This window comes from Cetorhinus maximus, unplaced genomic scaffold (assembly GCF_964194155.1).
Source record: "Cetorhinus maximus unplaced genomic scaffold, sCetMax3.hap1.1 HAP1_SCAFFOLD_2394, whole genome shotgun sequence".
In the NCBI taxonomy this organism is placed as follows: Eukaryota; Metazoa; Chordata; class Chondrichthyes; order Lamniformes; family Cetorhinidae; genus Cetorhinus; species Cetorhinus maximus.
This window is the reverse complement of record NW_027598333.1, coordinates 1654-27685: the sequence shown is the minus strand read 5'-3', so window position 1 is coordinate 27685 and position 26032 is coordinate 1654. Positions and strand designations below refer to the sequence as shown.

At 54.9% G+C, this 26032-nt stretch overlaps 1 protein-coding gene across 5 annotated transcripts; it reads right to left on the bottom strand.

Moving 5' to 3' along the window:
• Positions 1 to 1534: 1534 nt before the first annotated feature.
• On the bottom strand, positions 1535 to 24968 carry usp21 (ubiquitin specific peptidase 21). 5 transcript variants are annotated; one of them, XM_078537455.1, is made up of 10 exons: positions 24849 to 24968; positions 20994 to 21105; positions 14002 to 14139; positions 13335 to 13399; positions 12563 to 12666; positions 12182 to 12268; positions 7707 to 7785; positions 3235 to 3342; positions 3018 to 3132; positions 1535 to 1873 (listed from the first exon to the last, which is right to left on the bottom strand). In XM_078537455.1, the coding sequence occupies exons 1-10, from the start codon at positions 24964 to 24966 to the stop codon at positions 1786 to 1788; spliced, it is 1014 nt and encodes a 337-aa protein (XP_078393581.1). In that variant the 5' UTR covers positions 24967 to 24968; the 3' UTR covers positions 1535 to 1785. The 5 variants fall into 5 exon arrangements, with proteins under 5 accessions (XP_078393581.1, XP_078393584.1, XP_078393582.1 ...); XM_078537458.1 differs by lacking the exon at positions 24849 to 24968 and adding an exon at positions 16806 to 16902 and having other exon boundaries at positions 20994 to 21106; XM_078537456.1 differs by lacking the exons at positions 20994 to 21105; positions 24849 to 24968 and adding exons at positions 16806 to 16902; positions 19835 to 20020.
• Positions 24969 to 26032: the final 1064 nt, after the last annotated feature.

Here is a 26032-nt window from a genome sequence, read left to right as displayed (position 1 = left end):
AGAGGGAGAGACGGGAAGAGAGAGACGGGGAGAGAGAAGGAAAGGCACGGAGAGAGGGAGACAGTGAGAGTGAAAGAGAGAGAGACAGAGAGGGGTAGAGTTCATACAGAGCAGGATCTGTCCCCTGGGTCTGGAGGTTTCCACTCGACAGCCTCCAGTCTCCGGCTGTGAGCACCATTTCCTGGTGGATTTGTGGAGCTTCCCCGATTAGAGGTTGAAGTTCCTTTTCGCCTCCATTCAGCCCTGGCTTGAGTGAGAGAGGGATGACAGTCCGAGCGATTTTGGGGAGGGGTGGAGAGAGGCTCAGGGGATTTACAGTGCAGGGTGTCAGGGGACTGGATCAGTCCTTCTGCATCACAAGGTTAACGCAGAGAATATATGGCACGGAGTATGGGATGTGCTGAACACGGCATCGCAAATTACAAAGTGAAAGGGAACCGGGGCAAAGTATCCTTCTCACTGACACTGTCCTTGTACTGGTGTAGGGGGAGAGATAGAGGAGAGAGTGAGAGAGAGAGAGAGAGACAGAGAGAGAGAGAGAGAGAGAGAGTGAGAGACAGAGAGAGAGAGTGAGACAGAGAGAGAGACAGAGAGAGAGACAGAGAGTGAGACAGAGAGAGAGAGTGAGAGAGACAGAGAGGGAGAGAGAGAGGGAGAGAGAGAGACAGAGAGAGAGACAGAGAGAGAGAGAGAGAGAGAGAGGGGGAGGGACAGAGAGAGAGACATAGAGAGAAAAAGGGACAAGATAGAGAGAGGGAGATAGAGACAGAGACAGAGAGAGACAGAGAGAGAGGGGGGGAGGCAGAGAGAGAGTGAGACAGAGAGAGAGAGAGAGAGGGGGAGATAGAGAGAGAGAGAGAGACAGAGACAGAGAGAGAGAGAGAGAGAGAGAGGGAGACAGAGACATAGATAGAGAGAGAGAGAGGGAGACAGAGACAGAGAGAGAGAGAGAGAGAGAGAGGGAGATAGAGAGAGAGAGGGAGACAGAGACAGAGATAGAGAGAGAGAGAGAGAGGGAGACAGAGAGAGAGAGGGAGACAGAGACAGAGAGAGAGAGAGAGAGAGAGAGAGAGAGGGAGACAGAGAGAGAGAGGGAGATAGAGACAGAGACAGAGACAGAGAGAGAGGGAGACAGAGAGAGAGAGGGAGACAGAGAGAGAGAGGGAGACAGAGACAGAGAGAGAGAGAGAGAGAGAGGGAGACAGAGAGAGAGAGGGAGATAGAGACAGAGACAGAGACAGAGAGAGAGGGAGACGGAGAGAGAGAGAGAGAGAGAGAGACGGAGAGAGGGAGACACTGTTATGTGGGGTGAGAGTGGACGATGTAAGATTTGAATCCCCTGTGGAGATATGGAGTGAGGCAGGGCTGGAATAACTGTGACACATGTCTGGGTCTGTCTGCTCTCGATTGGAGGGCCAGTCTGTACTGGGAGGCGACAGGTCTGTCCCGCTTGTCAGCACCTCCACGCGCACCTCCCGCTTCCCACCACCCCCCACCCCACAGCCCGTGTGAACAAACTGAGACAACATCCTGTCCAAAACTGAGTACATTTTAATCTGCAGTCTCTCTGCAGGGGTCCGGCCGCCCCAGGGCTTGGGGGGTGGGTGGGGGGGGGAGGAGGAGGGGAGTGGAGCCCTGGGAGGGGGAGGGGGGCGAGGGCAGGGGAGAGGCGTTGGGACAGCAGCCGGAGGGAGGAGGGAGGAGGGGTGAGGGCGGAGGTTCCCATCCACACGAGGACCCACCACCCCCACGGACCCCCCCACCCACCCTGCTGCCCCCGATCCTTCATCTAATCGAGCGCGTCTCGTCTAACTGGTAGAAGAGCACGTAGGCCTCAGTGGACACGACCTGATTCTCCTGCATCAGCGAGACCCTGCGGAGAGAGAGAGAGAGAGAGAGAGAGAGAGGGGGCTTAGATCAACACGCAAACAGCCAGACCTAGGACCACAGCCATGTTACAGCGCAGAAAGAGACCACTCAGCCCATCGTGCCCGCCCATTCTAACCTCCCCCCCACCCCTCCCAGCACCCGCTCCGTATCCCTGCAGGTTACAAAACTTCAGCTGCTGGTCCAGGTACCTTTTCAAATCAGTTGAGCGTTTCAGCCACAATTCAGGTGGTGAATTCCAGACACCCACCGCCCTCTGGGTTAAAAAAGATTCTCCTCAAGTCTCCCCCAATCCTTCTCCCGATCACCTTCCATCCGTGCCCCCTGGTAACTGACTGGGGGAAGGGAGACGGGTCCTGTAAATCTCCCCTGCGCCCTCTCTCTCTCTCCAGAGCGACCACGTCCTTCCCTGGGATGTGGCGTTTTCAATCCCCTCCGCGCCCTCCTCCCTGACCAACTCCTCTTTTCCCCCGGCTTATCGGCCTCCTCTCGCCCGTCTTTCCTGTCCACCCTCTCGATGGCCGGCGGAGAGGGCCATCTGAGAAAACAGAGGGGAGGGGGTGGGTGTCCGGAGAGGGGCTTATCCTGTACCGAGGTGGGGGTGGGGGGGAGGTCACTGGCGAGTAGTGTCCGCACACTCTTGGTCGCCCTCCCTAAAGGGAGGGTGGGCTTGCCCTGGAGCTTTCACTGGGCCGATCGCGAGGGTGAGGGGGGACTGCCCTCTGATGAGGGATCGAGCGGGCTGGGTCCACATTCCCTGACGCTCAGATAATGGAGAGGGGGTCTCGCGGGAACATGCAGAGGGCCTGACAGCGGAGCGGAGGGAGGAGGTCACAGCCACAAGCTCGTCGGAAAGTGGGGGGGGAAGGGGCAATGCTCGAGGGGCCTCCCCTTGTCCCTATTTCCTCTGTCTGACACACTGAGACTCCTAGACCCTCCCTCCCTCCCTCAACACAGGCAGAGCCTGGGGGTGGTGGTGGTGGGGTCTGAGACTTAAAAAAAAGCCCCACAGGAAATGGCTGGAAAAGCTCAGCAGCTCTGTGGCACACGGCTAACGTTTCGAGTCCAATCGGGCTCCTCTTCGGAGCCTGGGATCTTCCTGTGTAAAGTGCGCGGGGCTCAGGACCAACCTGGAATCGTTGTAAACGTGCCACTTCCCTCCGGACTTGCAGTAGGCAGTGTAGTGCCCTCCGTTCACCGTGCCGGTGTGGTTGCACACGGCATAGAGATCGTATATGGGATTCCCTGGAGAGGGGAAGGGGGGGAATAACAATGGGGAAAGGTTACTGGGGTCCGGGGGCACTGACAGGCCCAGTCACCCCGCCGCTCGGTCAGGCGCTCTCTCACCTGCTTTGTTGGCCGCGCACTGCCTCAAACTGAGCCCGTACAGCGGGAACTCCACGTAGGTCGTAGACTTTCTAATCCCGTAGTGACTGAGGGAGAATCGGTTCAGGTCTGAGCAGCAGGTTAAAGGCCATCACCCAGATTCTGGAGCACGGGAGGGGGAGAGGGAGGGGGGAGGGGGACAGGGAGGGGTGGGAGAGGGAGAGGGAGGGGGAGGGAGAGGGAGAGGGAGGGGGAGGGAGAGGGAGAGGGAGAGGGGGAGGGAAAGTGGGAGGGAGAGGGAAAGGGGGAGGGGGAGGGAGACGGGGAGGGGGAGGGAGACGGGGAGGGGGAGGGAGAGGGGGAGGGAGAGGGAGAGGGAGAGGGGGAGGGAGAGGGGGAGGGAGAGGGGGAGGGAGAGGGGGAGGGAGAGGGAGAGGGAGGGGGAAAGGCAGGTGGAGGGAGAGGGGGAGGGACGGGGAGGGAGAGAGGGAGGGAGAGGGGGAGGGGGAGGGAGAGGGAGAGGGGGAGGGAGAGGGGGAGGGAGAGGGGGAGGGAGAGGGAGAGGGAGGGGGAAAGGCAGGTGGAGGGAGAGGGGGAGGGACGGGGAGGGAGAGGGGGAGGGAGAGGGGGAGGGGGAGGGGGGAGGGGGACAGGGAGGGGTGGGAGAGGGAGAGGGAGGGGGAGGGAGATGGGGAGGGAGAGAGGGAGGGAGGGGGAGGGAGATGGGGAGGGGGAGGGAGAGAGAAGGGGAGGGAGAGAGGGGGGGAGGGAGAGAGGGGGGGAGGGGGAGGGGGAGGGAAATGGGGAGGGAGAGGGAGAGGGGGAGGGGGAGGGAGAGGGAGGGGGAAAGGCAGGTGGAGGGAGAGGGGGAGGGACGGGGAGGGAGAGGGGGAGGGAGAGGGGGAGGGAGATGGGGAGGGGGAGGGGGAGGGAGATGGGGAGGGGGAGGGGGGAGGGAAATGGGGAGGGAGAGGGGGAGGGAAATGGGGAGGGAGAGGGAGAGGGGGAGGGAGAGGGAGAGGGAGAGGGGGAGGGAGAGGGGGAGGGAGAGGGGGAGGGGGAGGGGAGGGGGAGGGGGAGGGGGAGGGAGAGGGGGAGAGGGAGAGGGGAGAGGGAGGGAGAGGGAAATGGGGAGGGGGAGGGGGAGGGGGAGGGAGAGGGAAATGGGGAGGGAGAGGGAGAGGGAGAGGGGGAGGGAGATGGGGAGGGGGTGGGGGAGGGAGAGGGGGAGGGAGATGGGGAGGGGGAGGGGGAGGAAAGGGGGAGGGGGAGGGAGACGGGGAGGGGGAGGGAGAGGGGAGGGGAGGGAGAGGGGGAGGGAGAGGGAGAGGGAGAGGGGGAGGGAGAGGGGGAGGGGGAGGGGGAGGGAGAGGGAGAGGGGGAGGGGGAGGGGGAGGGAGAGGGAGAGGGGGAGGGAGAGGGAGAGGGGGAGGGAGAGGGGGAGGGAGAGGGGGAGGGGGAGGGGGAGGGAGAGGGGGAGGGGGAGGGGGAGGGAGAGGGAGAGGGGGAGGGAGAGGGAGAGGGGGAGGGGGAGGGGGAGGGAGAGGGGGAGGGGGAGGGGGAGGGAGAGGGAGAGGGGGAGGGAGAGGGAGAGGGGGAGGGAGAGGGAAATGGGGAGGGAGAGGGAGAGGGAGAGGGGGAGGGGGAGGGGGAGGGGGAGGGGGAGGGAGATGGGGAGGGGGAGGGGGAGGGAGAGGGGGAGGGAGAGGGGGAGGGAGATGGGAGGGGGAGGGGGAGGGGGAGGGAGATGGGGAGGGGGAGGGGGAGGGGGAGGGAGATGGGGAGGGGGAGGGGGAGGGAGAGGGGGAGGGAGATGGGGAGGGGGAGGGGGAGGGGGAGGGAGATGGGGAGGGGGAGGGGGAGGGAGAGGGGGAGGGAGATGGGGAGGGGGAGGGGGAGGGGGAGGGGGAGGGAGATGGGGAGGGGGAGGGGGAGGGAGAGGGGGAGGGAGAGGGGGAGGGAGATGGGGAGGGGGAGGGGGAGGGGGAGGGGGAGGGGAGAGGGGAGGGAGATGGGGAGGGGGAGGGGGAGGGGGAGGGGGAGGGAGAGGGGGAGGGAGATGGGGAGGGGGAGGGGGAGGAAAGGGGAGGGGGAGGGAGACGGGGAGGGGGAGGGAGACGGGGAGGGGGAGGGAGAGAGGGGAGGGAGAGGGAGAGGGAGAGGGAGAGGGGGAGGGAGATGGGGAGGGGGAGGGGGAGGGAGAGGGAGGAGGTCAAGGGAATCACTGAGATTCAGGAGCGTGAGAGGCAGGAGAGCGGGAGACAGAGAGCAGGGGACAGAGAGCAGGGGACAGAGAGCAGGGGACAGAGAGCAGGGGACAGAGAGCAGGGGACAGAGAGCGGGAGACAGAGAGCAGGGGACAGAGAGCAGGGGACAGAGAGCAGGGGACAGAGAGCAGGAGACAGAGAGCAGGGGACAGAGAGCAGGGGACAGAGAGCAGGGGACAGAGAGCAGGGGACAGAGAGCAGGGGACAGAGAGCAGGGGACAGAGAGCAGGGGACAGAGAGCAGGGGACAGAGAGCAGGGGACAGAGAGCAGGGGACAGAGAGCAGGAGACAGAGAGCGGGAGGCAGAGAGCGGGAGACAGAGAGCAGGGGACAGAGAGCAGGGGACAGAGAGCAGGGGACAGAGAGCAGGGGACAGAGAGCGGGAGACAGAGAGCAGGGGACAGAGAGCAGGGGACAGAGAGCAGGGGACAGAGAGCAGGGGACAGAGAGCAGGGGACAGAGAGCAGGAGACAGAGAGCGGGAGACAGAGAGCAGGGGACAGAGAGCAGGGGACAGAGAGCAGGGGACAGAGAGCAGGGGACAGAGAGCAGGAGACAGAGAGCAGGGGACAGAGAGCAGGAGACAGAGAGCAGGGGACAGAGAGCAGGGGACAGAGAGCAGGAGACAGAGAGCAGGGGACAGAGAGCAGGAGACAGAGAGCAGGGGACAGAGAGCAGGGAGACAGAGAGCGGGAGACAGAGAGCAGGGGACAGAGAGCGGGAGACAGAGAGCGGGAGACAGAGAGCAGGGGACAGAGAGCGGGAGACAGAGAGCAGGGAGACAGAGAGCAGGGGACAGAGAGCAGGGGACAGAGAGCAGGGACAGAGAGCAGGGGACAGAGAGCAGGAGACAGAGAGCAGGGGACAGAGAGCAGGGGACAGAGAGCAGGAGACAGAGAGCAGGGGACAGAGAGCAGGGGACAGAGAGCAGGGGACAGAGAGCAGGAGACAGAGAGCAGGGGACAGAGAGCAGGAGACAGAGAGCAGGGGACAGAGAGCAGGGGACAGAGAGCAGGGGACAGAGAGCGGGAGACAGAGAGCAGGGGACAGAGAGCAGGGGACAGAGAGCAGGAGACAGAGAGCAGGGGACAGAGAGCAGGGGACAGAGAGCAGGGGACAGAGAGCAGGGGACAGAGAGCAGGGGACAGAGAGCAGGGGACAGAGAGCAGGGGACAGAGAGCAGGAGACAGAGAGCAGGGGACAGAGAGCAGGGGACAGAGAGCAGGGGACAGAGAGCAGGGGACAGAGAGCAGGAGACAGAGAGCAGGGGACAGAGAGCAGGGGACAGAGAGCAGGGGACAGAGAGCAGGAGACAGAGAGCAGGGGACAGAGAGCAGGAGACAGAGAGCAGGGGACAGAGAGCAGGGGACAGAGAGCAGGGGACAGAGAGCGGGAGACAGAGAGCAGGGGACAGAGAGCAGGGGACAGAGAGCAGGAGACAGAGAGCAGGGGACAGAGAGCAGGGGACAGAGAGCAGGGGACAGAGAGCAGGGGACAGAGAGCAGGGGACAGAGAGCAGGGGACAGAGAGCAGGGGACAGAGAGCAGGGGACAGAGAGCAGGGGACAGAGAGCAGGGGACAGAGAGCAGGGGACAGAGAGCAGGGGACAGAGAGCAGGAGACAGAGAGCAGGGGACAGAGAGCAGGAGACAGAGAGCAGGGGACAGAGAGCAGGGGACAGAGAGCGGGAGACAGAGAGCAGGGGGACAGAGAGCAGGAGACAGAGAGCAGGGGACAGAGAGCGGGAGACAGAGAGCAGGGGACAGAGAGCAGGGGACAGAGAGCAGGAGACAGAGAGCAGGGGACAGAGAGCAGGGGACAGAGAGCAGGGGACAGAGAGCAGGGGACAGAGAGCAGGAGACAGAGAGCAGGGGACAGAGAGCAGGGGACAGAGAGCAGGGGACAGAGAGCAGGGGACAGAGAGCAGGGGACAGAGAGCAGGGGACAGAGAGCAGGGGACAGAGAGCAGGAGACAGAGAGCAGGGGACAGAGAGCAGGAGACAGAGAGCAGGGGACAGAGAGCAGGGGACAGAGAGCGGGAGACAGAGAGCAGGGGACAGAGAGCAGGAGACAGAGAGCAGGAGACAGAGAGCAGGGGACAGAGAGCGGGAGACAGAGAGCGGGAGACAGAGAGCGGGAGACAGAGAGCGGGAGACAGAGAGGGACAGAGACAGACAGAGAGGGACAGAGGGAGCTTGATGAAGATTTTGATGATCTGAGAAGGATACGGAGAACGAGGAACGTAGGAAATCTCTGGATTGTTAATTTCTTGGTGCTGCTCTTCCTCTGGTTACACCTCCCACACAGCTAGAGAGAGGAGATAGAGAATACAATCACCAAAATCCCCTCCGACAGCGCAGTACTCCCTCAACACTGATCCTGCAACAGTGCAGCACTCCCTCAGTACTGACCCTCCGACAGTGCAGCACTCCCTCAGTACTGACCCTCCGACAGTGCAGCACTCCCTCAGTACTGACCCTCCGACAGTGCAGCACTCCCTCAGTACTGATCCTCTGACGGTGCAGCACTCCCTCAGTACTGACCCTCCGACAGTGCAGCTCTCCCTCAGTACTGACCCTCTGACAGTGCAGCACTCCCTCAGTACTGACCCTCCGACAGTGCAGCACTCCCTCAGTACTGACCCTCCGACAGTGCAGCACCCTCTCAATACTGACCCTCCGACAGTGCAGCACTCCCTCAGTACTGACCCTCCGACAGTGCAGCACTCCCTCAGTACTGACCCTCCGACAGTGCAGCACTCCCTCAGTACTGATCCTCTGATAGTGCAGCATTCCCTCAGTACTGACCCTCTGACAGTGCAGCACTCCCTCAGTACTGACCCTCCGACAGTGCAGCACTCCCTCAGTACTGACCCTCCGACCGTGCAGCACCCTCTCAATACTGACCCTCCGACAGTGCAGCACTCCCTCAGTACTGACCCTCCGACAGTGCGGCACTCCCTCAGTACTGACCCTCCGACAGTGCGGCACTCCCTCAGTACTGACCCTCCGACAGTGCAGCACTCCCTCAGTACTGACCCCCCACAGGAAGATATCAAATTTAAGAAAAACTGTGCAACCCTGCAAAGATTAGCGGCAGGCCAACAGATTAGATTGTTTTTAGAAACCAGCAAGGAATGACTAATAATATAATAAATATTGAGAAATTATAGTCACAAAGGTCTACAGCACAGAAAAAGGCCCTTCAGCCCATCGAGTCTGCACCGGTCAAACAAGTCCCTAACTATTCTAATCCCATTTTCCAGCACTAGGCCCATAGCCGTGGCATCGCAAGTGCACATCCAAATACTTAATCGTAAGCGTCGGCGAGCTAGAAATATAAAGACAGGTACTCAAGAGTTCCTACATGTATTACAAAATGAAACGAGCAACTGAAGTGACCCTTTGAGGGTGAGGCCAGGCAATTAATAAGGGAAGCGTTGGACATGCTTTTTTTTTGTGAGTCTTCACTGCAGAAGCAACAAGAAACGTCCCAAGCGTACCTGAAAATCAAAAGGTAAAAGGGAGGGAGCAACTTAAACCATAGTCACCGCCCGCTCGGGAAAAGGCGGCAGGAGAACAACTGGACCTAAAGTCGGACAAGTCCCCTGGACCGGGTGGCCTGCACCCTCGGGTCTAATACCCGAGTGGCTGGGGAGATCGTCGACGCATCTTCCGAAGTTCCCTCGGTTCTGGGAAGATCTCGGCGGACTGGGAAACGACCAACATGACCCCCTCTCTTTGAGGAAGGAGGGAGACAGAAAGCAGGAAACTGTAAGGGAAGGGGAGGCGGTGGGTGCAGCGGTATTGTCGCTGGGCCAGAGACCCAGGGTAACGCTCCGGGGACCCGGGTTCGATTCCCGCCAAGGCAGATGGTGGAATTTAATAAAAATCTGGGATTAAAAGTCTAATTTTGACCATTGTCGATTGTTGTAAAAGCCCCTCTGGTTCACTAATGTCCTTTAGGGAAGGAAATTCCCCTTGCAGTAAAAGTAGGGGTGTTTCGCTCCAGTTGTACAGGGTGTTGGTGAGAGTTTTGGTCTGCTTATTTAAGAATGGATATAACTGCATTAGAAGCAGTTCAGAGAAGGTTCACTCCACTGATTCATGGGCTGAGGAGGTTATCTTCTGAGGAAAGGTTGGGGCAGGTTGGGCCTGTACCCATTGGAGTTTAGAAGAATGAGAGGTGATGTTATTGAACAATATAAGATCCTGTTAGGAAATTGGGACAGTTTAAGTAAGTTATATTGGTGTTTGTGGGTGTTCGCAATGGATTTCAGCTTCACTGTTTAAGTTTGACTTGCATTTCCGTATTTGTGTGTTAAGAAAGGTCAAATTGAATTTTAGTTTCACTTCCCAAGGCCAAAGGAGCAGGCCCTCTAGTCAAGGGAAGGTCAGGAACCTGGAAAAGGTCCTGTTAAGTGAAGTTAAGAGTGAGTGGCAGAGAGGGAAAGGCTGCAAGCTTCAGATTTAAAGGGACAAAAGCTGCAGCAAGCAGATTTAAAGCGAGAACAGCTTACAAGAGGCAGGAAGGTCCAAAGAGACAACTGAAGATCTGTAACTCTTTCCTATGGGCATGTGAAGCAGTGGTGTACTGTTGATGGCTGAGTCAGTGAGAGAGTGTGCGGAAGACAGATTAAATGCGTGCGGTGACCCAGGGAAGAGGAACGTTAGAAGGAGAGTTCAAAACCCTGGAGGTGAACCCTTGCGGAAGGCGTATGGGAGAAAGCGCTGGTTTGGGAGAAGATTCCAAAGCAAGTACTTGGAGAGTGGCGATTAGAAACCCTCGTGTGAAAGACGTAGTTTAGTGAGACCGGTTGGCTCTGAGAAGCGTCTGAGGGGGGAGTTGATGAGAGATCCATAACATCTGACTGAGCTGGCATCTGTCACTGTGTTTCAGAGTGTGGTGTGTCTGACCCCTATTGGTTTACATGGACTGTGCACTTATTATGAACATAAGTTAGCTTTTGTAACTTGTGTTATCCTTACACATCTGTATACATCTGTAAAGGTATAGCCGTGGGTGGAGGAGTATTGCAATACAGTTCATCTTTTCTTGTTTACTAAGTGTTTTATGCTTTGGTTAAAAGTTCATCAGCTGACTCTTGTGACTCTGTTCAGTTGCCACTCTCCACGTATCTAAACAAACAAATAGAAGTGAGGACCTATCAAGCTGGGTTCCACTCTGGGATCAGGCTTGGTCCAGGGGTAACCTCAGCTCGGGATCATAACAATCCTGAGGGGATTTGACAGGGGGGATGCTGAAAGGATGTTTCCCCTCATCAATCGAGAATCAGGGGGACCCCGTTTGAAGACAGAGGTGAGGAGAAATTCTTTTCTCTCAGTGGGGTCGTGAATCCGTGGACTCTCTCTTCCCCAGCGGGTGGTGGAAGCAGGGCCACGGAATATGTTTAAGGCAGAGGTAGACTGAAAAAAAGGGGGGGGTCAAGGGCTATGGGGGCGGGGCGGTAGATAGAAAAGTGGGGTTGAGCCCACAATCGGGTCAGGTGTGATCCCACGGGATGGCGGAGCTGCCCCTGCTCCTAATTCTCACGCTGAGTGAATCGGGGTCTGTGTCCTCTGGGGGGTTTAGGAGAGTGAGAGGTGTAATGTTGAAGGTTCTGAAGGGGCTTGATAAGGGTGGGTGCGGGGAGGTTGTGTCCGCTGGTCGGGGAGACGAGAACGCTGTCGGCAGAGGGGAGGGCACAGTCTCGAGGTGAGGGGTCAGCTGCTCTGTACGGACAGGAGGAGCGACTGCTTGACTCAGGGGGCTGCGAGTCTTTGCAATTCTCTACTCCAGGGAGTCCGTCGCTGAACCTATCGAGGGCCGGGAGGGACGGGGAATCGCGGGACACGGGGAGTGGACGGGAAAGCGAGGTTGAACCTATCGAGGGCCGGGATGGACGGGGAATCGCGGGACACGGGGAGTGGGCGGGAAAGCGAGGTTGAACCTATCGAGGGCCGGGATGGACGGGGAATCGCGGGACACGGGGAGTGGACGGGAAAGCGAGGTTGAACCTATCGAGGGCCGGGATGGACGGGGAATCGTGGGACACGGGGAGTGGACGGGAAAGCGAGGTTGAATCTATCGAGGGCCGGGATGGACGGGAAATCGCGGGACACGGGGAGTGGACGGGAAAGTGAGGTTGAACCTATCGAGGGCCGGGATGGACGGGGAATCGTGGGACACGGGGAGTGGACGGGAAAGCGAGGTTGAACCTATCGAGGGCCGGGATGGACGGGGAATCGTGGGACACGGGGAGTGGACGGGAAAGCGAGGTTGCAGCTATGCTGGTATTGAGTGGTGGGGCAGGCTCCACGGGCGTTGTGGTCTCTTGCTGCTCCGGGACTCGGTGAGAAGAGCGATCTGGAGCGGCAGTGGGTGCAGATACATTATATTTTTAAATTCATCCATGCGCTGCTGGCCAGGCCAGCGTTTACTGTCCATCCCCAATTGCCCTTGTTCAGAGGGTATTTAAGATGGTGGGTCTGGAGTCACAGGTAGGCCAGGCCAGGTAAGGACAGCAGATTTCCTTCCCTAAAGGACACGAGTGAATCAGGTGGGTTTTTAACACCGATCGACAATGGTCATCATCCGACAGTTAATAAGGAATTTCAAGCATCCCTGAAGGAAGGCGGACACCCAGTCTCCCGGGAAGTGGCAGGCAAGGGAGAGAGGGACCCCGCAGGCTGAACCCCCTTACCGGAGCGTTGTCGGTGTCCAGCTCCTCCTCGGCGGTGAACAGGCTGAGACATTCGGACAGCGAGACACGGTCGCCCATGGACAGCCTCTGCAACAGAGGAGGACGGAAAGGTCAGTCAGAAGAGCTCGGCGCATCAACGCGCCCCCGGAACCACACCACCACCAGCAGCACTGTGTCCCCACCCCGTCCCCACAGCCCACGCTTCCCCCCACCCCGTCCCCACAGTCCACGCTCCCCCCACCCCGTCCCCACAGCCCACGCTCCCCCCCACCCCGTCCCCACAGCCCACGCTCCCCCCCACCCCGTCCCCACAGCCCACGCTCCCCCCACCATGAGCTGTTTCCACAATCATCCCTCCGTCACTGGTCAGCCCCGACGTACCTTAGGCAGCGGCAGTGACAGGTCGCAAAAGACCTCGAAGGTGGTGGATTTGTAGCCACAGGTGGTGCAGCGAAGGGTGCTGTTCAACTGTCCCACAAAGAGATCTGGAAAAACAGGAGGCAGCGGTCAGAGCCAGCAAACACCTGGTGCTGTACCTGTCCTGGGAGTGTTTGTTGGGGACAGTGCAGAGGGAGCTTTACTCTGTATCTAACCCCGTGCTGTACCTGTCCTGGGAGTGTTTGATGGGGTCAGTGCAGAGGGAGCTTTACTCTGTATCTAACCCCGTGCTGTACCTGTCCTGGGAGTGTTTGATGGGGACAGTGTAGAGGGAGATTTACTCTGTATCTAACCCCGTGCTGTACCTGTCCTGGGAGTGTTTGATGGGGTCAGTGCAGAGGGAGCTTTACTCTGTATCTAACCTCGTGCTGTACCTGTCCTGGGCGTGTTTGATGGGGACAGTGTAGACGGAGATTTACTCTGTATCTAACCCCATGTTGTACCTGTCCTGGGAGTGTTTGATGGGGACGGTGTAGAGGGAGCTTTACTCTGTACCTAACCCCGTGTTGTATCTGTCCTGGGAGTGTTTGATGGGGACAGTGTAGAGGGAGCTTTACTCTGTATCTAACCCCGTGTTGTACCTGTCCTGGGAGTGTTTGATGGGGACAGTGTAGAGGAAGCTTTACTCTGTATCTAACCCCGTGCTGTACCTGTCCTGGGAGTGTTTGATGTGGACAGTGTTGTGAGTTACCCTCGATTAATTAGTTGTGCTTACCTACAATTTTACTGTCATCTCTCTCCAAGTATCGCTTCCACATCTGCATCGATTTTTCATCATCACTAAAGAAAGAAAACAATTTCAGGACTGAGAGAGGGAGAGAGAGACAGAATGAGAGAGACACAGCGCTAACGAAAGCGACAGAGAGAGCTAGAGAGACGGTAAGAACGAGAGAGACGGTGAGAGAGGGATGATGGCGAGAGAGGGAGAGACGGCGAGAGAGGGAGAGACGGCGAGAGACGGAGAGACGGCGAGAGAGGGAGAGACGGCGAGAGAGGGAGAGACGGCGAGAGAGGGAGAGACGGCGAGAGACGGCGAGACGGCGAGAGAGGGAGAGACAGCGAGAGAGGGAGAGACGGCGAGAGAGGGAGAGACAGCGAGAGAGGGAGAGACGGTGAGAGACAGCGAGAGAGGGAGAGACAGCGAGAGAGGGAGAGACGGCGAGGGTGGGAGAGACGGAGAGACAGCGAGAGAGGGAGAGACGGAGAGGGTGGGAGAGACGGGGTGGGAGGGAGACGGGGTGGGAGGGGGACGGGGTGGGAGGGAGACGGGGAGAGAGAGAGAGAGAGAGAGAGACAGAGAGAAACAGGCAGACAGACAGGCAGAGACAGAGAGGGCGAGACAAAGACAGACAGAAGGAGGGTGTCCCTAAATCTGTGCTTACCGCAATCTCTCCATGTTGTCGGAGGGGACTCGGGTCCCAGACAGCGACATGATATTGGGAGTTTTCCGCGTTTTCCGGTTAATCTCTACGTGGAGCCTGTCCATCAGAAAGCGGAGAAATTCCTGGGCATCCTGCTGGCTGAGGATGGGAGAGGGAGAGGGAGATAGAGTGAGTGAACGGAGAGATCTGTACCCTCCATACAACAAATCCCTCCCTGGAGGAGGAATGAAATGGCAGGCACTGGCGAGACGAGGGGTCATAGGTGACAGTTGCAGGGTTTGGGGTCGAGCTTGGTTCTGTTTCTCAGTGTAGTGGCCCAGTAAGTGCTGTCCCCGGTCATCCAGAGTTCAATTGCTACGCTGTCAGGAATCTCTGAGGATTGGAATATTCCCGCGGGATAAAATGGGTGAGAGGTCAGCGAGCAGAGGGGTGAGTGAAGCAGTCAGTGGTCAGCGAGGGAAGGGGAGGGAAAAGCAGTGAGTTCAGAGAGAGAGAGAGAGAGAGGGAGAGGGAGAGAAGCAGTGAGAGCTCAGAGGGAGAGGAAGAAAAAAGCAGTGAGAGTTCAGAGACAGTGGACAGAAAAGTGGTGAGAGTTCAGAGAGAGGGAAAAGCGATGAGAGTTCAGCGACCGTAGGGCATGAAGCAGATCCAGCAGTGATGTGGGGCGCGGCAGAGAAGTCCTAGATTAATTGGCTGGTACGTATTGCTGCTTAGGGGTCAATTGTAAACAACTGGCAGATTAAAAGTGATAAAAATATTAAATATTAAGAAATAAATGGGTAGCTGGTGATCTTATCTTTTAATTTTAGTTGGGTTTATTATTACTATTGTGACGTGTTTAGTATTAGTGGGATTTATCAATATTAGTAAGGTTTTTTTTATAGCAGTATTTTTCATCAGTATCGGTAAGGTTTTTCATATTGGTAAGGTGTATCAGTATTGTTAAGGTTTATTTAGCAGCAGCAAGTTTGATTGATAAATAAAAAAATGGCGGGCTGCTCCGACCTCGAGAATGCACAGCCTGTGCTATGTGGGAACTCCAGGACGCTTCCCGTGTCTGGGATAAATCATTTGCGCAGCAAGTGTCATCGGTTGCAGCAGCTTGAGCTCCAGGTTTTGGGACTTGAGCAGTAGCCGACATCACTGTGCGGCGTATGAGGTTGAGAGCATCGTGGATAGCACATTTATAGATGTGGTCACCCCAAGAGAATGCAAGGAGAGAGGGAATGGGCGACCACCAGGTAGTCAAAAAGGAATAGGCAGTAGGGGCAGGGGCTCCCCGAGTGCATCCCACTCTCCGACCAGTATTCAGTTCTGAATGCCGATAAGAGTGATGATTCCTCTGGGGAGTGCAGCCAGGGCCAAGTCCACGGCACCCATGGGTGGCTCAGCTATACAAGAGGTTACAAGGACGCCTGGAAGAGCAATTGTGATAGGTGGTTCGATCAGGGAATCGGTAGGCATTTTCTGTGGCCGCAGACATGAATCCAGGATGGTGTGTTGCCTCCCTGGTGCCAGGGAGGAGCTGAAGAGCACCAATGGTTGGAGGGTCAACAGCCAGCAGTCGTGGTCCACGTTGGTATCAACGACACAGGCTTAGAGGGATGCAGGTCCTACAGTCAGCGTTTGGGAGGGGTAGGCAGGAAATTAGCAAGCAGGACCTCAAAAGCAGTAATACCCGGTACCACACGCGAGTGAGTATAGAAACAGGAGGATAAGGCAGATGAATGCGTGGCTGGAGAGATGGTGCAGGAGGGGGAGGGCTTTACATTCTTGGGACACCGGGACCAGCTCGGGGAGTGACGGGACCCGTACAGGCCGGACGGGCTGCACCTAAACAGAGCCGGGACTGAGTTCACTGCGGGGCGGTTTGTTGGTGCTGTTGGGGAGGGTTTCAACTAACTTGGCAGGGGGTGTGGCAGCCAGGAGATAATCTCAGAGAGGAATCCCAAGGTGCACAGAATACAGGGAGAGGTGGATAGCACTGGAATAAGGAATAGTAAGTTCATAGGTGGGGTCAGGCTAAGGGAGAAAATAATAAATTCCAGATCAGGGTTACAGTGCATGTCTGTGAATGCGCGGACTGCGCTAAATAAGATCGGGGAGTTACAGGAGCAGATTGTCCATGTGGAAATATGATGTTGTGGCGATAACAGAGACCTGGCTCAAGGAAGGGCAGGACAGGGTGTTAAATATTCCCGGGTATAAGGTGTTCAGGAAAGGTAGGGAAGGAAGGAAAGGAGGAGGGGTGGTGGTATTGGGTAAGGAGAGCATTGCAGTGCTGGAGAAAGAGGATGTCCCAGAGGGTTCAAGGACAGAATCTATTTGGCTCGAGCTAAGGAACAAAAAGGGAGCGATTACATTGCCCGGTGTAGTCTACAGACCCCCAACGCGTGAGAAGGACGTAGAGGCACGAATCTTGACAGGAAATTACAGAGAGGTGCTAAAATTGCAGGGTAGTCATAACGCAGGACTTTAATCGTTCAGAATGTGTTCTCGGATGGTAGTAGTAGAATCTTCCGGGAGGGGCAAGAGTTCCTACAGTGTGTTCAGGAGAATTTTCTACAGCAGTATGTTTCCAGTCCAACGAGAAAGGGGGCATTGCCAGGCCTGGTGCTTGGGAATGAGGTGGGCCAAGTGGATTCAAGTGGCAGTGGGGGAACATTTAGGAAACAGTGATCATTGTATCGTAAGGTTTAAGATGCCGGGTGGAAATGGGCAAAAGGATAGTCCAGAGTGAGAATAATTAAGAATGGATCTGGGCCGGATAGACTGGAAACAAAGGTTGGCAGGAGAAACGGTACCTGATCAATGGGCTACCTTCAAAGGAGAGATAGTTCGGACACAGTCGAGGTATGTTCCCTCGAAGGGGAAGGGTAGGGCAAACAAATCCAGAGCTCCCTGAGTGAAAAAAGAGATAGAATTTAAGATGAAGAAGATAAAGGTGTCAGGTAGAAAGTGCAATTGGGAACCGGACTGAACACAGAAGCTTCGGAGGGGAGGTAAAAAATGCAAATACGAGAAACAAAGGGAGAGTATGAGAAGAGACTGGCAGCTAACGTAAAAGGGAATCCCAAAGTCTTCTTTAGGCATATAGATAGTAAAAAGGTGGTAAAAGGAGGAGTTAGGCCGATTAGGGACCAAAAAGGGGGATTTATACATGGAGGCAGGGGGCATGGCTGAGGTACTAAGTGTATACTTAGCATCTGTCTTTACCAAGGGAAAAGATGTTACCCAGGCCACGGTGACAGAGGAGGTAACTCAGTCACTCGAAGGGTTTAGAATTTAGAATGAGGAGGTATTGTGGACTTAAAAGTCGTCAAGGCACCAGGACTGGATGGGATGCATCCACGAATACTGAGGGAAGTGAGGGTGGAAATTGGGGAGATGCTGACCATCATTCTCCAGCCATCCTTAGACACAGGGGCGGTGCCAGAGGACAGCAGAATTGCAAATTAATCACAGCCTTGTTCAAGAAAGGGTGTAAAGGTAAGCCTAGCAACTATAGGCCACTTTCTTTAACTTTGGTGGTGGGGAAACTTCTAGAAACAATAATTCAGGACTAAATTAATAGCCACATGGACAAATGCGGGTTAATTAAAGAAAGCCAGCATGGATTTGTTAAGGGAACATCGTGTTTTAAGTAACTTGGAGTTTTTTATGATGAGGTAACAAAGAGGGTTGATGAGGGTAATGCTGTGGATGTGGTGTACGTGGACTTCCAGAAGGCATTTGATACAGTGCCACACAACAGACTTGTGAGCAAAGTTATAGCTCATGGAATAAAAAGGGATAGAAGCAACGTGGATACGGAATTGGCTGACTGACAGGAAGCAGAGAGTAAGGGGGGGTTAATGGAATTTTTTCAGGCTGGAGGAAGGTTTGTCGTGGAGTTCCCCAGGGGTCAGCGTTGGGAGCGCTTGACTCTCCTGATATAGGTTAACGGCCTAGGCCCTAGGTGTGAACAGGCACAATTTCAAAATGTGCAGATGATACGAAACTTGGTAGCACTGTGAACAATGAGGATCATGTAGAACTTCCAAAGGACACAGACAAGTGGGTGGGAAAGGGCGGACAGGTAGCAGATGAAGTTCAGTGCAGAGAAATGTGAAGTGATTCACTTTGGGAGGTAGGAACGTGGAGAGACAATATAAAGGAGGAGCAGGAGCAGAGGGATCTGGGTGTATATGTGCAGAAGTCATTGATGGTGGCAGGAAAGGTGGAGAGCTCAGTTAATAAGGCACCCAGTATCCTGGGATTTATTAATAGGGACACACAGTACAAGAGCAAGGAGGTCATGTTGAACTGGGATAAAGCACTCATTCAGCCTCAGCTGGAGTATTGTGTCCGGTTCTGGGCTCCGCACTTTAGGAAGGATGTGGAGGCTTTGGAGAGAGAGCAGAAAAGATTCACGAGACTGGTTCCAGGGATGAGGAACTTCAGTGACGTGGACAGATTGGAGAAGTTGGGACTGTTCTCCATGGAGAAGGGGAGGCCGAGAGGAGATCTGATAGAGGTATTGAAAATCGTGAGGGGTCTGGACAGAGTAGGCAGAGAGAAACCGTTCCCATTGGTGGAAGGATCGGGAGCGAGAGGGACACAGATTTAAGGTGATTGGTGGAAGGAGCAATGGCGATATGAGGAAAAACTCTCTCAGGCGGTGAGTGGTTTGGGTCTGGAATGCGCTGCCCGAGAGTGTGGTGGAGGCAGGTTCCATCGAGGTTCGACAGGGAACGAGACTGTTATCGGAGAAGGGAGAGTGAGCAGGGTTACGGGGAGAAGGCGGGGGAGAGTGACACTGAGTGAAATGCTCATTCGGAGAGCCGGTATAGGCACGATGGGCTGAGTGGCCTCATTCCGCACCGTGACAATCCCTGTGATTCTAGTTGCGGGGCCGGGGAGGCACAGCGATTGTGGTCATGGTCAGCCGAGTTTCGGACTGCCCCTGAGGTGTGAAGCGACACATTTTGCTCGGAGGTACGTGGAGAGGCAATACAAAGCAGCCACGATCTTACCAAATGGCCAGAGCAGGCTTCGCGGGACTGAGTGACCCACTCCCGCTCCTCATTTGTGTGTTCGTGTGAAGGATACAATTCCAGGAGGGTGGTGGTATTCTGCAAGGCAGGCTGAGAAAGCAGTTCATAAGGCATCCAGGAGCCTGGGCTTTATTAAAAAAGGGGCAAGAGAGCAATGGTGAACTTGTATAAAACACTGGCTTGGCCTCAGCGGGGGTACTGTGTCCAGTTCTGGAACCCCGCACTTTAGGAAGGATGTGAAGGCATTGGGGAAAGTGCAGAAAAGATTCACCAGAATGGTTCCAGGGATGAGGAACTCCAGTTGGGTGGGTAGATTGGAGAAGCTGGGATTGTTGTTCATCGAGGAACATAAGGAGGTGGAGTAGGCCATTTGGCCCATCGAGCCTGCTCTGCCATTCCAAACAGATCGTGGCTGACCCATCGACCTCCAGGCCATTTCCCCCCCCCCTCTGCTATCCCCATATCCCTTGGTGTCATTAATCTCCGGAAGCCTATCGACCTCTGTCTCGAACATACTCGGTGACTGAGCCTCCACAGCCCCCTGGAGGAGAGAATTCCAAAGATTCGCCACCCTCTGAGTGAAGAAATTCCTCCACCTCAGTCCGAAATGGCTGACCCCTCATCCTGAGACCGTCTCCTGGTTCTAGACCTTCCCCCACACCCCCAGCCGGGGGAGACATCTTATCTACACCCACCCTGTCAAGCTCAGTAAAAAAATTTGTAAGTTTCAATGAGATCAACCTCTCACCCTCGAAACTCGAGGGAATACAGACCCAGTCTCCTCAATCTCTCCTCACAAGACAATCCCGCCATCCTTAGGGATCAGTCTCCATTGCACTCCCTCTAAGGCAAGTACATCCTTCCTCAGGCAAGGAGACCAAAACTGTTGCACAATACTCCGGGTGCGGTCTCACCCAGGGGTCGATACAGTTGCAGCGAGACACCCTTGCTCCTGGAGGTTTGATAGAGCTGTTCGAAATCATGAGGGGGTCCAGGCAGAGTCAACAGGGAGGAACTGTTCCCATGGGGTAGAAGGATTGAAAGCAAGAGACCTTGGCGTGTGTGTCCATAGATCTCTGAAGGCGGAGGGGGCATGTTAGTAGGGTGGTGAAAAAGGCATATGGGACACTTGCCTTTATCAGTCGAGGCCTAGATTACAAAAGTAGGGAGGTCATGTTGGAGTTGTATAGAACCTTGGTGAGGCCACAGCTGGAGTACTGTGTGCAGTTCTGGTCGCCCCATTATAGGAAGGATGTGATTGCACTGGAGGGGGTGCAGAGGAGATTCACCAGGATGTTGCCTGGGATGAAACATTTAAGTGATGAAGAGAGGTTGGATAGACTTGGGTTGTTTTCGTTGGAGCAGAGAAGACTGAGGGGCGACCTGATCGAGGTGTACAAGATTATGAGGGGCATGGACAGGGTGGATAGGGAGCAGCTGTTCCCCTTAGTTGAAGGGTCAGTCACGAGGGGACATAAGTTCAAGGTGAGGGGTAGGAGGTTTAGGGGGGATGTGAGGAGAAACCTTTTTACCCAGAGGGTGGTGAGGGTCTGGAATGCACTGCCTGGGAGGGTGGTGGAGGCGGGTTGCCTCACATCCTTTAAAAAGTACATGGATGAGCACTTGGCACGTCATAACATTCAAGGCTATGGGCCAAGTGCTGGTAAATGGGGTTAGGTAGGTAGGTCAGGTGTTTCTCACGTGTCGGTGCAGACTCGATGGGCCGAAGGGCCTCTTCTGCACTGTGCGATTCTGTGAAAGTGCGGGCGAGCGGGTCGAGGGGAAGGGATCCTTCGGAGAGCCAGCAGTACGAGAGACGATGGGGAGAATGGCCTCCCTCCTGTGTTGTATCCATTCTACGGGTCTGTCGGTTGAAGTGTAGCCAAGTGCGGCAGGCAGGGAGCGTTAGTCACACCGCGGGCAACAGAAACAGCAACACTTACTGTCGAGGCTCACCTGTAGCCCGCAAAGTGCGGCACAAGCTTTTGGAACTTTTGCTGGAACTGGATGGGATTGACGGAGCCGGAAGCGGAGGGTTCCCACAGGGCTGATATCAGGCTGGCAAAGGCTGCGGTGGAGAGAGAGAGAGAGAGAGAGAGGCGTTACAGCAGGTAAATGCCAAGCTGCCCAAAATCCCAGAGGGAAACCTTGAGCAGACACCACAACTATTTGCAATTTGTATTTATTTCGAGATATGGGCCTATGAGTTCAGTCAAAAGAAGCCACCAAGTCTTATAAGTTTCTGACAAAACTAAATTACAACATTTATTAAGTAAAAAAATAATGATTTTAAGCACATACATAGGTTTACAAGTTACTGCTGTAGTAACTTCCAGCTTCCCTGGTGAATCCAGCTCCCAGTTACACCTCCATTAAGGCAACAGTTAAAAACACATCGATTTTAAACAGACCCAGGTAAGGTAACACGATAGCCTGAACAGTCGAGTTCAAAGTGCGATTTCTTCACTTCAGTTTGTGCAGACAGCAGTTTGGGAACAGAGGCTGGAGGCTTTTCACACTTGTTAGACCTTAGAATTCCTTCCCTTGCACTCAGCCTCTCTCTCCTTTATACATAAGTTCCCCAATGAATGCAGATTCCCATTGTTTCACTATCTTTGGACTTTACCTCTCTAATAATAAAAACCTCTCATAGCACCAATTTTACCAGTAATCCTTGGGAAAAATAAACACACTGTTTCTTAACTTCTGGCTGGGTGTAACATTTCACTCTCTCTTTGGAAGGTCTGGTTATCTAAAAGTGCAAATTTTCCCATTACACCTCACATTCTAAACCTTCAGCCATGTTTATCTATTTAACAATTCTTCTAGCTTCTCTTCTGATACAGACAGAGGCAGCAAGGCAGAGACAGAGACAGAGAGGCAGAGAGAGAGAGAGAGAGAGGCAGAGAGAGAGAGACAGAGAGGCAGAGAGAGAGAGAGACAGAGAGAGAGAGAGGCAGAGAGACAGAGAGAGAGAGACAGGGGGACGGTGAGGCGGCCAGGGATGGGGGCGGGAAGGGGAAAGGGGAGGGGGATGAGGTGGTGGACAGGGAGGGGGAGAGGGACGGGGAAGTGAAAGGGAGAGACAGATGGAGGCAGAGAGAGAGAGCGGCAGAGAGAGAGAGAGAGAGAGACAGAGACAGAGACAGAGAGGGAGGGAGAGAGAAAGAGGCAGAGTGAGAGAGAGAGATACAGAGTGAGAGTGAGAGATACAGAGTAAGAGAGAGAGAGAGAGAGAGAGACAGGGAGACAGAGAGAGAGAGGGACAGAGAGAGAGAGGGATTGAATGACGAAAGAAAGAGAGAGAGAGAGAGACCGAGAGAGAGAGTGGGAGAGAGAGGGAGGGACCGAGAGAGAGAGGGGGGCCAAGAGAGAGAGAGAGGGACCGTGTGAGAGAGGGAGAGAGAGGGGGGAACTGAGAGAGAGAGGGACAGAGAGAGAGGGACAAAGAGAGAGGGTGGGCGGCAGGGAGGGCGAGCGGGAGGGAGGGAGGGAGGGCGAGCGGGAGGGAGGGAGGGCATGTGGGAGGGAGGGAGGGCGATCGGGAGGGAGGGAGGGAGGGCTGGTGGGCGGCAGGGAGGGCAGGCGGGCGAGCAAGAGACGGCGAGCGAGAGAGAGAACAGGGAGAGAGACAGAGAGAGAGATGGAGAGAGAGAGAGAGAGTGGGAGAGAGAGGGGGAGACAGAGAGAGAGACAGAGAGAGAGAGGGAGACAGAGAGGGAGGCAGACAGAGAGAGGGAGACAGAGAGAGAGAGAGGGAGACAGAGAGAGGGAGAGAGACAGAGAAAGAGCGAGACAGAGAGAGAGAGAGAGAAACAGGGAGAGAGAAAGCGAGACAGAGAGAGCGAGACAGAGAGAGCGAGACAGAGAGAGAGAGCGCGAGACAGAGAGAGAGCGTGCGAGACAGAGAGAGAGCGCGAGACAGAGAGAGAGCACGAGACAGAGAGAGAGCGCGCAAGACAGAGAGAGAGAGCGCGAGACAGAGAGAGCGCGAGACAGAGAGAGAGAGCGCGAGACAGAGAGAGAGCGCGCGAGACAGAGAGAGAGCGCGCGAGACAGAGAGAAAGCGAGACAGAGAGAGAGAGAGAGAGAGCGAGACAGAGAGAGAGAGAGAGCGAGACAGAGAGAGCGAGACAGAGAGAGAGCGAGACAGAGAGAGAGCGAGACAGAGAGAGAGCGAGACAGAGAGAGAGCGAGACAGAGAGAGAGAGCGAGACCCTGTCTCTCTATAATCTACCCAGGGGCTGCTATTCTCTATAATATACACAGGGGCTGCTATTCTCTATAATATACACAGGGGCTGCTATTCTCTATAATATACACAGGGGCTGCTATTCTCTATAATATACACAGGGACTGCTATTCTCTATAATATACACAGGGACTGCTATTCTCTAATATACACAGGGACTGCTATTCTCTATAATATACACAGGGACTGCTATTCTCTATAATATACACAGGGACTGCTATTCTCTATAATATACACAGGGGCTGCTATTCTCTATAATATACACAGGGACTGCTATTCTCTATAATATACACAGGGACTGTTATTCTCCATAATATACACAGGGGCTGCTATTCTCTATAATATACACAGGGGCTGCTATTCTCTATAATATACACAGGGACTGCTATTCTCTATAATATACACAGGGGCTGCTATTCACTATAATATACATAGGGGCTGCTATTCTCTATAATATACACAGGGACTGCTATTCTCTATAATATACACAGGGATTGCTATTCTCTAATATACACAGGGACTGCTGTTCTCTAATATACACAGGGGCTGCTATTCTCTATAACATACACAGAGACTGCTATTCTCTATAATATACACAGGGACTGCTATTCTCTATAATATACACAGGGACTGCTATTCTCTATAATATACACAGGGATTGCTATTCTCTAATATACACAGGGACTGCTGTTCTCCATAATATACACAGGGACTGCTATTCTCTATAATATACACAGGGGCTGCTATTCTCTAATATACACAGGGGCTGCTATTCTCTATAATATACACAGGGGCTGCTATTCTCTATAATATACACAGGGACTGCTATTCTCTATAATATACACAGGGGCTGCTATTCTCTATAATATACACAGGGGCTGCTATTCTCTATAACATACACAGAGACTGCTATTCTCTATAATATACACAGGGACTGCTATTCTCTCTAATATACACAGGGACTGCTATTCTCTATAATATACACAGGGATTGCTATTCTCTATAATATACACGGGGACTGCTATTCTCTATAATATACACAGGGGCTGCTATTCTCTATAATATACACAGGGATTGCTATTCTCTAATATACACAGGGACTGCTGTTCTCTATAATATACACAGGGGCTGCTATTCTCTATAACATACACAGAGACTGGTATTCTCTATAATATACACAGGGACTGCTATTCTCTCTAATATACACAGGGACTGCTATTCTCTATAATATACACAGGGATTGCTATTCTCTAATATACACAGGGACTGCTGTTCTCCATAATATACACAGGGACTGCTATTCTCTATAATATACACAGGGACTGCTATTCTCTATAATATACACAGGGACTGCTATTCTCTAATATACACAGGGGCTGCTATTCTCTATAATATACACAGGGGCTGCTATTCTCTATAATATACACAGGGACTGCTATTCTCTATAATATACACAGGGACTGCTGTTCTCTATAATATACACAGGGACTGCTATTCTCTATAATATACACAGGGACTGCTATTCTCTATACGATTTAGTGACTGAGCAGTATCCCTACCATCCATCAGTTCGCAGCGCTTCTTTCTGTATCCAGTTCCTTCCAGCTGATATTCCCTGCGGATGCAGTAGTCCCGGAGTGCGCTGGTGTTGCTGAGGCACTGCAGAACTGCATTCATAAAACACTGAGAAAATAAGTTCAAAGAGCAGTCAGAGCCACACAATTTCCAGGCCGACAGAGGCAAAATGCTGCGGACGCTGGAAATCTGAAACAAAAGCAGAAAATGCTGGAAAAACTCAGCAGGCCCGACAGCGTCTGTGGAAGAGAGGAACAGAGTTGGCGTCTCGGGTCCGTGTGACTCTTCTTCAGAGCTGAGGAGAAGTGGGAATGTGGTGAAATTTATACTGTTGAAGGGGGTGGGGTGGGGCAGGTGGAGCTGGGTAGAAGACCAGCGATAGGTGGAGGCAAAGGAGAGAGTGACAAAGATGTCATGAACTAAAGGACAAAGGGGGTGTTAATGGTAGCGTTAAAGACTAAAGAAGGTGCTGATAGTGGCATTCAGGTAAGAAAGCAGAATGTGAGAAAAGCAGGACAAAGGTAAGCGCTGTGTGAAAGAACAACTTAAAACAAGGAACAGATGGCACAGGTAGGGTGGGGCGGGGGTGGGGTTGGGGTGGGGGTGGGGTTGGGATGGGGTTGGGGGTGGGGTTGGGGAGGGGTGGGGGTGGGGTTGGGGTGGGGGTTGGGATGGGGGTGGGGTTGGGGGTGGGGTTGGGGGTGGGTTTGGGGTGGGGTTGGGGGTGGGGGTTGGGGTTTGGGTGGGGTGGGGTTGGGATGGGGTTGGGGGTGGGGTTGGGGGTGGGGTTGGGGAGGGGTGGGGGTGGGGTTGGGATGGGGGTGGGTTTGGGGGTGGGTTTGGGGTGGAGTTGGGGGTGGGGTTGGGGGTGGGGTTGGGGTGGGGTTGGGGTTGGGGGTTGAGGGTGGAGGTGGGGTGGGGGGTGGGGTGGGGTTGGGGTGGGGTGGGGTTGGGGGTGGGGTTTGGGGTGGGCGTGGGGGTTGGGGGTGGGGTTGGGGTGGGGTTGGGGGTGCTGTGGGGTTGGAGGTGGGGTTGGGGTTGGGGTGGGGTTGGGGTTTGGGGTGGGCGTGGGGGTTGGGGGTGGGGTTGGGGTGGGGGTTGGGGTGGGGTTGGGGGTGGAGTTGGGGTGGGGTTGGGGTGGGGTTGGGGGTGGGGTTTGGGGTGGGGG